General features: G+C 60.3%; 1 protein-coding gene and 1 long non-coding RNA gene across 7 annotated transcripts in view; one reads left to right on the top strand and one right to left on the bottom strand.

Annotated features, from left to right (window-relative positions):
• Positions 1-964: 964 nt before the first annotated feature.
• LOC140659692 (uncharacterized) lies at positions 965-5,270 on the bottom strand. Its single transcript, XR_012045191.1, has 3 exons — positions 4,066-5,270; positions 3,685-3,833; positions 965-1,101 (listed from the first exon to the last, which is right to left on the bottom strand). It is a non-coding gene; the product is annotated as an uncharacterized lncRNA (long non-coding RNA).
• An 804-nt stretch (positions 5,271-6,074) lies between these two features.
• The window catches only part of ZNF512B (zinc finger protein 512B), a 36,433-nt gene continuing 26,975 nt past the window's right edge, over positions 6,075-15,532 (top strand). For 2 of the 6 annotated variants that reach the window (XM_072879605.1, XM_072879602.1), the window contains exons 1-3: positions 9,177-10,204; positions 10,835-10,957; positions 14,861-14,940. In XM_072879605.1, the coding sequence (XP_072735706.1) occupies positions 9,940-10,204; positions 10,835-10,957; positions 14,861-14,940 (468 nt within the window). In that variant the 5' untranslated portion in view covers positions 9,177-9,939. Of the gene's footprint in view, positions 6,206-6,349; positions 6,573-9,176; positions 10,205-10,834; positions 10,958-11,847; positions 12,638-14,860; positions 14,941-15,532 lie in introns of those variants that run through there. The other 4 variants (XM_072879604.1, XM_072879606.1, XM_072879603.1 and 1 more) reach the window with 4 other exon arrangements.

Genomic DNA, 15,532 nt, shown 5'->3' with positions numbered 1-15,532 from the left:
TGTTGGGATGGATCAGGTGCCACTCGGGGTGAGATGGATAATATAATTAAGATTTCCTCAAAGGTCCCGTCTTTCTTACCTTGTTAATTAAGCTGATGTGGGGCCCTCCATGCAGAATGCATAATGAGAGGCTGCCGGAGACGGAGCTGGCTATTAGCAGGAGGTGATGCTGGGGGAAACGCCGGCCTTAACCACAGGGCTGGGGATATTTTGGCAACTCTTTGGGGGTTAGGTCCCCCCAGAGTGGCCGAGAGCTGCTCTCTGCTGAGAAATCACCGCATCCTTTGCACCACAAAAGCATTTGGACCGCACAGGGCAGAGCTTGCAGGCACAGGGATGCAGGTGGAGATGGATGGGCTCATCCCTGCCCGGGACAGGCTGAGCACCACGGCAGAGCTTAAGGCTGCCTAAAGCACCGGCTGTGGCGTGGGGAGCAGGGCATCGCTTGCCGAAAGCTGTGAGCAGCCCCGTGGCCTCGAGGAGCAGCGCGGGGAGGAGGGGATGCTGCTCCGCTCCCGATGGCCCGGCACATTTTTGGTACTTGCACTCTGGTGGTGACTTATGACAATTAATTAATGGCCTCTTAATAAGGGTGACAGCTCCCTTAATTAGAAAGTATCGGAGCAGGGATAATTGCTTCATTTCATTTTTTTTCCCCTATATTATTTCCTTCATTTTCGGGTACTCATTCTCAGCTCCTGGATCCCTGCCTCCCCACAGCCAAAAATGCTCCCAGGTCCAGCGGGCGCCATGCGGAGCCGGGACGGATGGAGAGGGGTGGGAGCAGGTACGGCTGCAGAGCTGCCGCTTTCACCGGCACAGTGCCACGCTTGCGGCAACACCAGGAGCCAGCAGCACCCAGGCAGGGTTGGAGCAGGTCCCCGGCCGTTCACGCCGGGCTCAGCGGCACACGAGACGGGCTGGTGCAGGGCCAGGGGTCTGGCAGGGCTGGAGGAAGGGGGAGATGGCTTTTGCAGGTTGAGAACTCCGAAGCGATGACCCAGTGGAAGGCAGGCAGCACGGGCAGCGAGCGGCAGGAGCAGGGCGGCCCTGCGGGGCAGCAGCGACAGCTTGAAGTTCAGCCCAGGGCAGGCAGTGGGGCTGCGATAAATAATTTGTCCTGAAATTAATATCATTTGGGTTGACCAGCACTCTTCCCCAGCCCGGCTGCATGCATAGCTTTGCTGTGAAAACAAGCCCTGCAGAAACATGTTGAAATACTTGCAGCATTTAATTTGGGCCTTTTTTGGAAGGGAAAGTTTCAGGCTTGGTTTTGACGCAACATCTCCAGGCTGCGTGTTTGCACGGGCCATTAGCAGGGGGCTCCAGTAAAAACCTTCAGACCCCAAACCGAAATGAGCCACTTTGCTTCTCATCAGAGGATGCGTTTCTTTAAAACCAGGGGGATGTGAGGGTTTTGCAGCCACGTGGCTTCGTCACCAAGCCCGCAGTCCCCAAGTCCTGTCCCACGCCCCTGCACCTCCCCGCTGCCCTCCGTGGGGCTGCGGGTGCCCCAGGGACCTGACCCCCCCGGCTCGGGGCTGGCTCCCCGCGGGAGATGGCCCCCACGCCGATACGACTCTGTAAATAATAAATAGCAGCCTCAGGGCTGCTGGGAGCCTCGTTTCTCTCTGCCGGCAGGAGCGTTTCCTCCGTTAACCTTCCCTCTTTGCGCTGCAGCCATTTTGCTTTCTCGCCATATCTAAAATTAAATCTGTTAGGATTTTCTCTCGCTCTTTTTTTCTTTTTTTTTTCCTTCCCCCCCCTTTTGCTTATATTTGCTGAGTGCATTCAAGCACAGGGAGGGGAAAAAGAAATAATAAAAAAAGCCATCAGCATAATTCATGGCTCGCACAGTCATCGCGGGCTCCGGTTTCCAATCAGAGGCCCGGGCTGCGGAGCCAGCGCGCCGGGGAGGAGGGCTGGGGCTGGCCTGGATGCTGCTTCACAAACCAGCAGCGATTCTCTCTTTGTTCTGGGATCGCTCTGCTTCAGCCAAAACAGCCACCGCACAGCCCGTCCTGCGGACGCGGGAGCGCAGAGCCGCTCCGAGGGGCTTTGTGCCTTCCTCTCCAAGGATAATAGGGGATGGAGTAGCCGCTGCGTGGGTTTGCAGGCTCCGGAGCCAGCTCCCATCCCGGGATAAAGCCCTGGGAGTGGTAGAAGTGCCGGGTCCCCACCCTGGATCTGGGCATCGCAGTCGTGCCCTTTCCTTCGCCTGTCTCTGCGCCTGGTGCATGAGGCTCAGCAGACATGGGCTGGAATCTGGGCTCCCAGTCCCTCCCAGTCCCTCCCAGTCCCCACGCACTGAGCATCCCGCTGCCCCCGCCTCCCCGGCGGAGATGCTGGTGCTGGCCCCGCACAGCCCCATGTGCACAGCAGTTAGCAGGAGTTTTTGAGATGTCTCCAGAGCCAGCGGTGTGTGGAGGAGGCTCTGCAAACCCAGCATCCATTTTATTCCAATAAAAAGTGTTAACGGGTTGAAAGGCACCGCTGCAGACGGTTGGGCTAATATATGTTTTAAAGTTACTTGCCGTGTAAGTGCACGATCAGCCAGCCCCCATTGGGGCGAGGGGCATGGTCCTGGCTTCAGGTCCCAACACCCCCAGGAGGATCCGCAGCCAGAAAATCAGATTATTTCCTGCCTTTCCTATAAGAGGGGTTTTTTTTTCCTCATTTCTGGTGGTTTTAACTCTTGCCGAGGTGTCTTTACAAGCCAGAATTGACCCTTGCCAGGGGTACCCGAGATCAATGCTGGGTCACGGGTGGGGGTCACTGCGCTGGCTGCATCCCGGCATCTCTGGGGAGACCCAGGGCAGCTCTGGGGAGACCTTCTGCTCGGCACCAGCACGCGAGGCCAGAGAAGCGATGTCGGGAGCGCACGTAGGATGGCAGCACCTCGCTGCACGCGCAGCCCGGCCGGGGACCGCTCTGATGGCAGCAGCGGATGCTTCAAGAGGGCCGGGGTCCCCGGGGGGGATGCGGAGCCCAGTCTGTGCCTCCCTGGGGGCAGAGGAACCGCAGGGATCTGGCCCCTCAGCGACCCTCGGCTGTCCTCGCTGAGCGAGAGGAGGGAAGGTGCATGTGTGCTTGTCCCAGGTGACACCCCGCTCGGTCACCCCGTTTCACCCCTGCCCATTGCAGGGGGATGAGGCCGGGGTTGTCAGCCCTGGCAAAGGCTGCCTTGACTACACCTGAATTTCCCCTGCCCTCTCGAGAAGGCAGAGCCTCCCGCCCTGCCTGCACCGCTGCCTGCAGCCCCTGCCCTCTGCTCAGCCTGATGCGGGAACGGGGCAGAGCCGATGCGAAGGAGCAGCCGCACAAAATGTAACATCCTCCGTGGGAAGCCCAGTAAGCTGGTCTCCACACCAAGATTTATCTGATCCTGGCTATATAATTGCTCCCCCCCCCCCTCCCCTTCCTGGAGCCAGTATCAATTTAATTTACACGCTCGATGGCTTGGACTGCTTCATCCCCCGCTGCCAAGCACCTTCTCAGGCGTTTATGGCCGCAGCGTGTGCCGGGCTGCCTCTCCTCTGCCTCCTCCTGCCTTGGGCGGTGGGAACGGTGCGAACGCTGACCCAGGGGCCAGAGCACCGGGGAATCGCCGCTCGGCACACGTGGTCCTGTCCCCACCACGGCGTCATGCCGGTCTGTGAGGACGAGCTCTCATCCACGACCCACCTCTGCGACGAAGCCACGATGCAAGAGGAGGCGTGATGGTTTCCTGCGAGCACGTGCAGGCAGCACCGCTGCCCCTGCCGCTATTCTTCCTCCTCCTCTTCTTCCTCCTCCTGCCCTTCCCAGCAAGGTTCTTCCACACCGGTACAACTCTGCGCATGAAACAAAGCGCTCTTCAGCATCTGCTCTACATTTGCCGTTCTTTTCAAGTCCGCTCCTTGGCCCCCTCCCCTCCGCTCAGCGGGGCCTGAAAATAGCAGCTGTGGCTGCCTTTATATTGCATTATTTCAGAGTTTCTGTACCTCAACCAGCCCGCGGCCGGCAGCTCTCCAAGCCTCTGTACAACCCCCCAGGTGGTTGGGCTCCCCGACATCTCCCTCTCACCTTCACTCCGCTCCTCGAGATGCAAAATTGCGCTTTGCAGATGCAGAAAATGAACGCGGTGGCACCTCTGCACACACGCGTGTGCATACACGTGCACGTTCCCCACCGGCACACGTGCCCGGGGTGGCCATCAGGATGCCGCAGGGACGAGGAAAGGCGACTGGGCACCGTTTGCGGCTTTATAGCGAGGAGAAGACTTTGGAGATGCTGCCGGGTCCCAGCGGGCACGTGAAGCTGCCTGACAGCCCTAACAGGCAGCTGCTTTCCTGCCTGCTGCAGGTTAACAGCTCTCCTGGCAGGCAGCTCGTTGGCTGGGAAGCAAAGCTGCCTCGGATATGCCTCATTTTATACAAAGAAGGTGGGCTGCGCCTGTCCCTCCCACCCCGCTGATCACCCTCCGCTCCGCCGATAATAATACCTAGCAATTACACAAAGCTTTCCCTGCTCTCCGCAGACATTAATTAAGCTCTTTCCCCGCAATGGAGACAAAGAGGGGAACCGCGGGGAAACTCCCAACTTGGGTTGGGTTTTTTTTTGGCTTCGATTTTGCACGGCTGCACCACGAGGCCTCCCAATTCCCGGTGGCACCGCGTGAGCCACGTGGCAGCGACGGTGCCGCAGGGCAGCCCCGATAGCGACGATCACTCTGTGTTTTGCTCTCACGTAGCAAAATTTGGTTTTTTCCCCAATTTCTAGGCAGCTGTGGCCACTCAGATGGTGGTGCTGGATCCCGGCGTTCCCAGTGCCGGTAACTGAGGCTGGCTCTGCCCTGCAGCACCTTCCACTGCCACTGGCTCTGGGGGGGACACCCCGAGCCTGGGAGCTGGGAAAACGGGACCATCCTGGAGGCACCGTGCCGGCTTCGCACCCAGCCTCGTCCCCGGGAGCTGGGGTGGCTTCACAGGGGGACCCGGAGCCTCCTTCCAGCTGCCTGCACCCGGGGTTAGAGGGGGGATGGATGGGCAGGGCACCCTGCCTGCACCCTGGAGGGCAGGACAAGGGGCAGGGCACCCTGGAGGGGAGGGTGACAGGCAGGACACCCTGCCCGCACCCTGGAAGGCAGGATGATGGGCAGGGCAACCCGGAGGGCAGGACAACAGGCAGGACACCCTGTGGGAGAGGATGACAGGCAGGGCACCCTGCCCGCACCCTGGAGGGCAGGATAATGGGCAGGGCACCCTGGAGGGGAGGGTGACAGGCAGGACACCCTGTGGGAGGGGATGACAGGCAAAGCAGCCCTGCCTGCCCCTCGGCGGGGTGGGGGGGAGCAGCCGGGAGCGCTGCCCGGCCCCGGGTGCGGGTAGGGCAGGGCAGCGCAGGCAGGGCAGGGCAGGACGGGCAGGGCAGGGCAGGGCAGGGCAGCGCAGGCAGGGCAGGGCAGGACGGGCAGGGCAGAAAGGGCACGGCAGGACGGGCAGAAAGGGCAGGGCAGGGCAGCACGGGCAGGGCAGGACGGGCAGGGCAGGGCAGGACGGGCAGGGCAGGACGGGCAGGGCAGAAAGGGCACGGCAGGGCAGGGCAGGGCAGGGCAGCGCAGGCAGGGCAGGGCACGGGAGGGCAGGGCAGGGCAGGACGGGCAGGGCAGGGCAGGGCAGGGCAGCGCAGGCAGGGCAGGACGGGCAGGGCAGGCAGGGCAGGGCAGGGCACGGGAGGGCAGGGCAGGGCAGGGCAGGACGGGCAGGGCAGGGCAGGGCAGAGCAGGGCACGGGAGGGCAGGGCAGGGCAGGGCAGCCCTGCCCGCACGGGGCCAAGCGGGGCCGAGCCGGGGGGCGCTGCCCGGTCCCGCTCTCCCGGGGCGGCGGCCCCGCCCGCGCCCCCGCCCGGCCCCGGCCCCGGCCCCGGCCCCGTCGGCGGAGCCACGCGAGATCCGCGCGGCGCGGGGCCGGCGCGGGCCGGCGGCGGTGGCGGGGCGCGGGGCGGGCCGGGCCGGGCGGGGCGGGCCGGGGAGCGCGCATGAGCCGCGGCGGCGGCGGCGACGGGCGGGCGGGAGCGCGGCAGCGGAGCGCGGCGCCGCCGCGGGTGTGGGCGCGCCGGGGAGCCCCGCACCGCGGCCCGCAGCCGGGGGCGGCGGGCGGCACCGCCTCGCCGGCCGGGGGCGCCCGGCCCTGCGCGCCCCGCACCGCGGCCCGCCGCCGCCGAGGTAAGCACCGAGCTGCGGCCCGGCCCGGCCCGGCCCCGCCGCCGGCACCCCCGGCCCAGCCGCGGCGGGGACACCCCGCCCCCCCCCGGCCCCCCCGCGCCCCGCTCCGCTCCGCCGCCGCCGCGTCGCCATTTTGCCGCTCGCTCTTCCCCTCCCGGCGGCGCGGCCGGGCCGGGCCCTCCCCGCCGGCCCTCGCTGGGCCCCGGCCCGCGGGGGCGAGCCCCGGCCGTCTCCCGGGGATGGGGCGGCCGGGCCCGGGGAGGCGACAGGCCGCGGGGCGGCCCGGCCGGCTGACAGACGGCGAGGCGGCCCCCGCTGAGGCCCGGGGAGGTGCAGGCCCGGGGCGGCCCTGCCAGCACGGAGACGGGTGGGAGCAGGGGTGACAGCGAGGTGGGGCAGATGAGGGGACAGGGGCCAGCCAGGGGACGAGGGAGGTGGGGGCACGGCCAGGCCCGGGGAGGTGACGGCGGGACCAGGCAGGGCGACGGTCCCCGTGTCCGCCGGCCCCGGGGATGCCCGGGGCGGGGGGACACCCCGGTCCCCACCTCGCACGGCGAGGTCTCATTGTCTGCCGGGCGGTTTCCGTCTGCTTTTCCCCTTTGCTTTTGTGCCTGGGGACGGGCGAGGGGGGAGGGACTCGCTAACGTGCTTCAAACAGAAACTTTACACCATCAAAAAGCCTCGCCCGTGCCCGGAGAGAGCCGTTCGGCGGGAGCACGGCGGCCTCGCACCGCGGGGTGAGTTGTTCCCTCCAGGAGAGCCTCGCCGGGGCCAGCCACCCGCCGCCGGGCTTCGCTCGGCATGGGCGATGGCGAGGGGCTGCACCGCAGGCCTCGGGAGCCGCCTGGTCACCGGCCGTGCCCGGCGAGGCAGGGGCTTGCAGGGCTTCGCCCACCACGTGGTTCCCTCTCGGGAAACCTCCGGCGAGGGCAATTCCGCTCCCTCCTGAGGAAGCATCTCCTGCCGCTTCCTCATCTGTTCCCGGGAAGTTTCTCCCAGCGCGTGGCCGCAGCTGCGGTTCAGCCTCGAGCACGGCTCCTCCGGCGGCGGTGGAGACGGCAGCGCCCTTTGGCGTCCATCATCCTCGTTGGCCTCATCGCATCTCTGCCTGCATCCCGCCTGGCACACCACGTGTGCCAGGGCACCGCGGGCAGGGGCGGGCGCCTCGCTTGCCTTTTTGGCATTGCCTACATCTGGAGCCGTTGGTAAATTATTAATGATAAGTGGAGCGGATCGACAGGTGACCGGGCCGGTTGGCGCGTGGCACGGTGCATCCGTAGCAATGGGACCGGGGCAGGAGTCCTGGCAGGAGAATTTGTGGTCGGGACCCACGGGTGACTTTCCCCCTTGTAGCCGTAAGGATGTCTGGGCTCCAGGAGCGTCGCAGCCATCCTTGGCTGTGCGCGTGCTCCTGCGGACCCGATCCAAGGTCACAAATGGTCGCGTTTACTTGGAACTATTTCCCCTTTTCCAGTTTGTGCCCAGTTTCAGGGCTGTGCCCGGCCTGCAGAGCCCGACAGCTCTGCAGGAGGGGTCTTGTCACGGAGGGTAAGAGCCTGTCGGGATGGCAAGTGGCCAGGATGTTGCCATCCCTTGTCAAACCCGGAGGAGGAGCGCGTGGCCGTGCCGGCCGGGCAGGGTTGCCGGTGGCTCGGGAGCATGTGATGGGTTCCCAGGCTTCGCTCTTCCTTTCCCGCAGCCACGGGCTTGCTCCTCGCCCCCGCTCCCGGCACTGCCGGCTCGGCTTCTGCTCATCCCGTGCTGGCTCCTGTGTTGACGCGGGCTTTTTTTTTCCAGAGCTGGAGTGGGATGCTTCAGAAATGCTGCCACAAACTCTAAAAAGTTACCTAAAAAGAGCTGGAGGCTTCATCGGCAAAGACGCTGCCAGCCCTGACCTTCCCATGCCGCATCCTAGCCCCGCTCGCAGGCAGGACCTGCCGATACCTTCTCCTCCCATTGCCGGTTGCAAAAGGGTTTGCACCAAAAACATAACGAAAGCGTGGAAGGGCGCGGGCTGTTGCCCAGTTTCAGCATGTGTTACTCAAAAACGAGTGAGAAGTTTGGACATTACAAAAAAAATACAATGGGCTGATTTCTGCTCTCTGGCTCCGGGGCAATTCCTCTGGGATCCCTGGGGTTGTATCGGTGGCCAGGGAGTGGAGTTCGGCTCTCGCTAAGTGGTTTATGGGATTTTTATTTTTCATTTAGCCAAAAAATAAGAAAGGAAAAAAATTCAAAGAAGTATTTGGTGTGGAAAAACAAAAGACTTTCAAAACCTCCTAAGCTGGCCAGAAAGGATCCCTTTGAGGGGACAGATGTGTTAAGGGGAACAAGAAGCATCCAGCTGCGGGAGCAGGGCTGAGCCAGGCACCTCGAACGCGGCGGCGGTTTCGGGAAGGGAGCATTGGGCAGCGATGCTCAGCACCGCCCGGGCTCCGGTGGTTTGGTGTGCGCTGCCGCGGGGTGTGCGGGGCGCAGGAGGCGGGCACCTTGGCCATCGACGGGGTCTGCCCTGCGTGTCACCCTTCGCGAGTCGTCCTCGAGCTGCCCAGCGAGGAGAACACAGAGGTTTTGTGGTCTGTTGCCCGTGCGATGGCAGCCCTGCCTGCCTGCGCTGGGGTGTCTCGCCGCTCGGCGTGCGAGCGTGCTGGTGGCCGCTGTTCGGCATGGGGGGTCCTTCTCCGCCTTCGCCCCGGCGCTGACCCTCCCTCCCCTCTCCCGCTGGGATGTTTTCCCGGCCCAAGGGGCGAAGCCACGGCACGGTTGCATTTCGACACTAGCCCAAGTTGGATAAACATGTCAGCCGTGTGGGTTTCCCCTTAGTTTTCACCCCGTTGTAAAGCACGGAGATCTTGTCTTCACCTTTCAGTTCGCTGGTCTTTCGTGAGTCTTTTTTTTTTTTTTCCTTTTTTCTTCGAACAACTTGGCTGAGGATCGCTCAGAGGAGGAGAGGTGCCGGGAGGCAGCACAGGAAGGAAGGGGACTGGCATGTTTGTCCCCAGAGGATCAGGGACAGTAGCAGTGCCCACGCGGGTGGAAGTGGAGCCGTGATTTGGGAACCACTCTCTATGCCTGCTCCGGAGACCAGCCGTCCCCGGGAAGGAGCCACTGACAGTCAGGCTGCAGCTCCTACCCAGGTCTCCCACCGAAAGAGCCCAAATTAGCTGAATAAATTATCCCTGTGTTCAGCACCAAATGCCAGAGAACCTGTTGCCAAGGCTGGAATTTCTCACTTGATCCGATTAACCTTTGTGTCCATGCAAACAACCACATATGTGTCACCAGCCAAACACGTGCCGGAAGCTTTTGCCAGGTCTTCTCGGAGCATCTGGGCTGCACACGATGCGCAGTGCCCGTTCCCATGCGGAAAGTCCCCGGGGGCACCTTGGAAAGGACTGTTGGACCCTCATGTCCTATGTGTCGATGGCATGGCCGGCGATCCAGGCCCATGGGAGATGCTCCCCCAACCTCCGCCGTCCCTCTGGGCGTGAGGAGAGGTGGGATGAGTCTGGATGCTCCAGGGCATCAACTCCATTGAATTAAATGATGCAAACATGATCTCGTGGGAGGAACTGGGGGTGACGAGTCAAATCTGTGTTTTAAAAAACCCGTGTGTGTGGGAGAGAAGCGTTGAAGAAAGGTGAAGAAGGCACCAGTTGGCACTTCCCTTAGGCACATTGTCGGTGCCTGGCTGAGCATCAGCATCGTGTCCTGACCAAGGTCTCAAGGCTGTGATGGCCCAGGGAATCACCAACCAAGGGCTCAGGGCCGTGATGGCCCGGGGAATCACCGACCAAGGTTTCAAGGCTTTGGTGGCCCAGGGAATCACCAGCCAAGGTCTCAGGGCCGTGATAGCCCAGGGGATCACCAACCAAGGGCTCGATGCTCTCGTTTTGGAGGCTTGGAGGACTTCTTTCCCCTGGGGCCATATACAGCATCTCCCAGCGCAGCCCCTGTCCTCAGACGTGTCTTTGCTTGTGCTGTCGGGAGGGGAGGAAGGTACTTGAAACCAAGCCGGGGGGGAGAGCCAGCCGTGCCGTGGGCTTTGTCTTGGCACCGCCGAAGTGGAGGGGTGTCCTGCTGCCTGCTTCCGTTGGGAGCGAGATTGGGCCTTTTGCGATAATTCCTGATGTTCATTATTTATAGAGAAGCCAAATTGAATTATTAATATGGAAAATTCAGATAACATTAACAATTCTCAATTTATAACAGTTTCCCATTAATAAGGAAAATTGGAAATTTATCACTACATCTGTTCGTTAAAGCTCACTATTTTTTTTTTTCTTTTGGTGTCTTAAATGAAAGCAGAGAAATAAACGAAGAGGAAAAGCCATTTATTCGCTACTTCTCTGGGCAAAGTCAGCCCATAATTTTTAATAAAGTCTTTGCCATTATATGTGGAGGGGAAGGCAGCCTATAATGAAAGCAGCTTTTCAGCCATGTCTATGGTGTTGCTCGACCCTAGAACAAATACTCGGAAACACGTCCTGTTTCTTCTCTTTGTGGGAACCTTTAAGCTGCATGATAGTTTTCTAATTTCCCTCCCTCCCCAGCAGCTCTCCTTGCTTTCAGCATGTGTTGTTCCCGGCTCCGAGGAGTGAATTTTAACACCTCCCCTGCTTCTTTCAGAGATGGCGGATTCCTATACCTGTAAAGGTGGAAGGAAAACTGCAGGCTCTAACAAACCCGCTGCCAGCAAAGAAAGCAGGACAGAGACGAGGATAAACCCGCCGGCGGAGCTGCCCAAGCTCGGTAAGGAACTGGGTTTTTCTTTCCGTGGAGCTGGATGGGGCGGAGGGGACAAGCCCAGGGGTTGGGGGGCGGCTGCCAAAACGAGGGGGTGCGAGTGGATCGGGTCTCGGCGTGCCTTGGCTCCTCACTGCGACCCACCAGCGAGGGCTGTGCTGGGTCAAAAAAGCCCCAGACCCTCGGAGCTGCAGAGAGCCGGTCCCTGGGAGCAGGAGCGAAGGGATGGAGACGGCCTCTCCCTTTCGAGGGGCGTGCGTCTGGCTTAACGAGATGGGTGTCTCGCCGCCTATTTATCGTGTTGGTCGCTAAGCGTTACATCAAAGGATGGAAAGGCTTAAATGAGTTCAGACCATCTGCTGTCTCCCGTGTCGCTGCCCCCGGGATGCAGGCTTACGAGCGTACGAGCCCCAGGGGACCCGCTTGCTAAGGGCTGTCGCTCTGATGGATAGTTGATTCCTCTATCCAGGAATCTCCAGGCCCAAGGAGATTTTTCTCCTGTCTGCTTATGCTGGGCAGATCCCCTCTGCGGGTTCGGAGAGCCTCTCGCTGCCCTTACCTTGCTAACGGCAGCCCTGGATGCCGTGGGGTGCCTGCACCCAGGGTGAGGGACGGACCCCAGAGGTGTACCTCAGACCAGGCACCCAAAACCAGCAGCCTCGCGGGGAAATATGTGTGCCCTAAATGTTTCCCAAATGCCGCTCTTCCCTTCAGGCGGTTGAAGCCGTAATTGCAAACAGAGGGGTGTGAGTTACGGCTGAGGGGAATGAGCTCCAGCTGTCCGCAGCATGAACATACCTGTGTTCAGGAGAGCGTTTTTCCCTGTGCCACATCTTATCAGCACCTTTAAAAGTAGAAAAGCCCTTTTTTTTTCAGCCCTTCCTTCTGGTTTAGGTGGACTGAAAGCGATGAAGCGGAGTGAAGGACACTCCGTGATGAAGATATTTTGTTGCTCTCCCTGAGAAAGTTCTGGAGGTGGAAATGTCTGCCAAGGTTCACTTTGTTGGGGTGAATTAGGCTTGGCGCGGACTGGGGAGACAGGGGCCTCTCCTGCAGTCGCTTTGCTGGTCCCCCTCGGATGCAGCAGCCTGGTTGGTGCGGGGAGCATCCTTTCCAAGCCAGGTCTCGGTCCAGAGAAGCCTCAAGTCCGTCGGCAAGCCATCCCTGTTTCTAAAGAGCATGCTGTTTCCACCCGCCTGACTCGGCACGCAACTGCGGTAACCTGCTGCAAGGGCACGCAGCCACGGTGCCAGCCGTAACACCGAGCACCGAGGGGTTCGTGTCTCCTGCGAGCACCTATAAAGTCCAGGGTTTAGCAGAGCCTGCGAGCGGTGGCCGGGAGTGGGATGTTGGAAGAGGAGACGTGTTTTCTGCTCCTCCCGTCCCTGTCATCGCAGTCCCCACCCGGCAGCTGGTCAACAAGGGCATTGAGGGGCGACTGGACTGGGTGCTCTTGTGTACTTCTTTGTCATGAAACGTCCCCAAAAGTTTTGAAACTTGTGCGAGTTGTGGAAAGGAGAGGAGAGCTGTCACTGAGCATCTGTGCGAGCCGCAGCCCCGGATGTGCCGGGCTCCTGGGGAGAGCTGCCTGGAGGGACAGGGACGTGCTGCTGTGGGATGTTTCAAATTTGGAATATTTTGAAGAGTTTATGAGAGAAAACAGAAAACAGGGAGAGCGATAAGCAGGTAACAGCAATGTTGTGAGCTTTTGCTGCAAATCCTCTATAATTTGGTGGTTTTTCATAAACTCCCAGCTCATGGAGCCCCGTGATGTGCAAGAAACATAGCTCCATTTCACGTGCAGGTTGAGGCCCTCGCTTACACGAGCGTGGAGGCAAAGCCTGAGCGTGTGGTCTAAGAACAGTGGAGAAAATACAAAATGCAGAGGGCAGCAGTGATGCACAAATGTCCTTCGTGGGCACTACGAGAGTTTTGAACGAACCCTGCACAGTTGCTCCAGAACTAGCACGGTTTGGGCCAAGCTTGCAAAACCCTCCCCTGTCCTTCGAGCCACGAGCCGTTTTGGGGCAGGAGCCCGGCAGGTAGGAGTCCAAACTGAACGGGGTGTTTTCAGGACAGCTTAGAGGCTGCTTTGCAGGGGGGGCAGGTAAGTGGCTTTTTAGGGACTTTTTCTTATAGTCCTTAAGGGTCACCACCTCCTGCAGACGAGGCCTTTTGGGCTAGAGGGATTCCCAAAGGATGCTACATCACCAAGGGCTGTTTTATGGGTATCAAAGTGGAGCAAAGCAGCTGGCGTGACTTCAGGGGACTGGAAATAAATGAGCCAAGTGTCTTGTTTGCTATTTTACCCCTGGCTGCTGGGGCAGAAGGCATGAAAAGGGAGAGAGTGTGTGGTTTTGGCAGTGCCTGTGTAGGTAAGTGGTTGGCTTTCTGTTTGATCTCTCTCCCTTGTTCCAAAAAAATCCTGGATTGGCTTCTGAGTACAGCCAGTGCCAGGCTTGGAGCTGAGCTCCGGTTTCTCAGGAGCTGGAGGGATTGCCGGCTTGGCTTCCAGTCTTTTCTTCTTACCTGATTTTCACCAGAGAAGGGTGTTTTACAGGTGGAGTTTACTTTTTTTAATCTCAGTTATCCTCTCCTAGCTGTTCCGGGGTTTCCTTCTCAGGGATGCTTTTTGGCTTGTTTCTGTTCTTGTAGCAAACAGCTTTTATTCCCAGTCCCGTTCATTAAGCCCTCCCAGATCTCAGTCTCAGTTTTCTCTACACGGCATTTCCCCTTGGCTGCTCGCATCTGTCCAGTTCGTCTTTGGGTTACACTGACTCCCAGCATCACTTAAAATTACAGGTTAGCCCTCAAAATGCAGCTTAAGGCCTGCCAGGAGCGCAGAGCCGTGGGGCAGCGGCGCTGGGTGAAGGGAGCGGGGTCTTGCCGAGGCTCCCCAGACCCACGGGGTGACCGGGGTGCTCTGTTCCTGCTTGGAGTGACGGGAGGTTGGATGTGAACGTGGATTGATTTGGTGAACTGCCCTCAGCCCCTGCATACAAACCCCGGTGAAAGTTGTCGTGGTGTTTGTCCCTCTTTGCTCAATCTGTTTTGGGTGTGAAGTAGGTGAAATCGGGGAGTTTGCTGCCGTTGTGAGCCAAAGTGTCTGGTCTGGAGCTTGGCAGTTTAACGTGCTTGTATTTGGCGTGCCCCATCACGCGACATCAGAGACTTCGTAGTCTCCCCTGGTTGCAGCATTTGGTTGAACTGGGCACGTTTCTGCCCCGCCGGCATTCAGCTCACGCTCAGGATGCTGCAGGAGCCTGCTCTGAGCACACACAGAGCCATGACCCCTCGCAAAGGTGTCCCTGTGGCTTCTCCTCCCCACCCGAGTCCCCCAAGCCCTTCCTCGCCCTGTCCTTGCCCCCGCAGCCATCCCCATCCCTGCCGCTCCCCATGTGCTTGTCACATCCCCGGGGCCAGTGTCCTCCTGCAGCCCCGGGGCTGCCCAGCCGCACCGGCCGTGCAAAGGGGATGGGGCATTTCTGTCCTCGACAGCCTGCCCGGGGCCCAGCGTGCTGACCTAGACGCAGATTTCTTTTGCTAAGTAGCGTAGTTGAAGGATTTCTTCCAACCCAAGCGGAGGAATGGTTTTCCAAAGCAAGCCCCAGCTGTGCTGAAACTTCTCTGTGTAAATGAAAGGAGAGGGGTTGGCAGACACCAGGAGAAGCAGCCGTCTCCCGTGCAGGTATCTACAGGTGTGAATTGCAGGGAGCTGGCATTGCTTTCCAAAGGGGGATCTCTGTCCTTGCCAGGGCAGGGACACGGCAGCCCAGAGCTGAGGCAGACCCCGTGCAGAGTGAAGGAGCCGGCCGGGAGGCTGGGGCCGGGCAGCAGGATTGCCAGGACGGTGGCTCCTCCGGCACGGCTGGCCGGACAGCGGGTGACATGTGCTGCCTCTGTTTGCAGGAAAAACAACCAGTGACAAAACCGAAGGCAGGAAGAAAGGACGACCCAAGGCTGAGAACCAGGCACTGAAAGACATCCCCGTAAGACCCCACGCGCTCTGATCCCCGATGCCCTCCCTGCCTCGCTCCCTCTGACTTGCCCTCTGTGTCTTGCTGCACCACGCGCTCCAGCCAGCCCTGCTCCGAGGTTAAACCTGCCTTCCCAGTGGTTTAATCTTCAGAGCAGCCTTGTCTTGGACTCGGCAAGATCTTGACCCCTGAATCCCCTCCATGCCAGCACCCAGCATCCTCCAAAACCCTGGTGGGGAACAGTACCCCCCCTCCAGCCTCCCCTTCCTGGGGCTATTCCCAGATGAGGTGGATTCTCTCGCAGCCGCATCGGATTTGGCTAATGATCCGGCAGTGCCGGCAAAGGGCTGATTTATTCCCTGCAGAGTTGTGCAGTTTAATTCCAGCACGGTAGCGTGGACAACACACAGAGCAGTTTGTCATGAGAGTGTGGGCATGGGGTGATTTACTGACTAGATGAAATGTGGGGTGGTTAAATCACCCGGGCGACTTCTGGCCTGATTTATTCCCCAGCCTGGCCGGGAGCGTGCGTGTGCTCTGGGAGGCACGGCAAGGTAAATTCTCGGGAGGAATCATTAGCCTGTAGAGCCTGCAGCGTGCAGCT

The sequence above is a fragment of the Ciconia boyciana genome, chromosome 14, assembly GCF_034638445.1.
Source record: "Ciconia boyciana chromosome 14, ASM3463844v1, whole genome shotgun sequence".
In the NCBI taxonomy this organism is placed as follows: Eukaryota; Metazoa; Chordata; class Aves; order Ciconiiformes; family Ciconiidae; genus Ciconia; species Ciconia boyciana.
The sequence above is the reverse complement of the archived record's forward strand: the minus strand, read 5'-3'. Positions and strand labels throughout refer to the sequence as shown.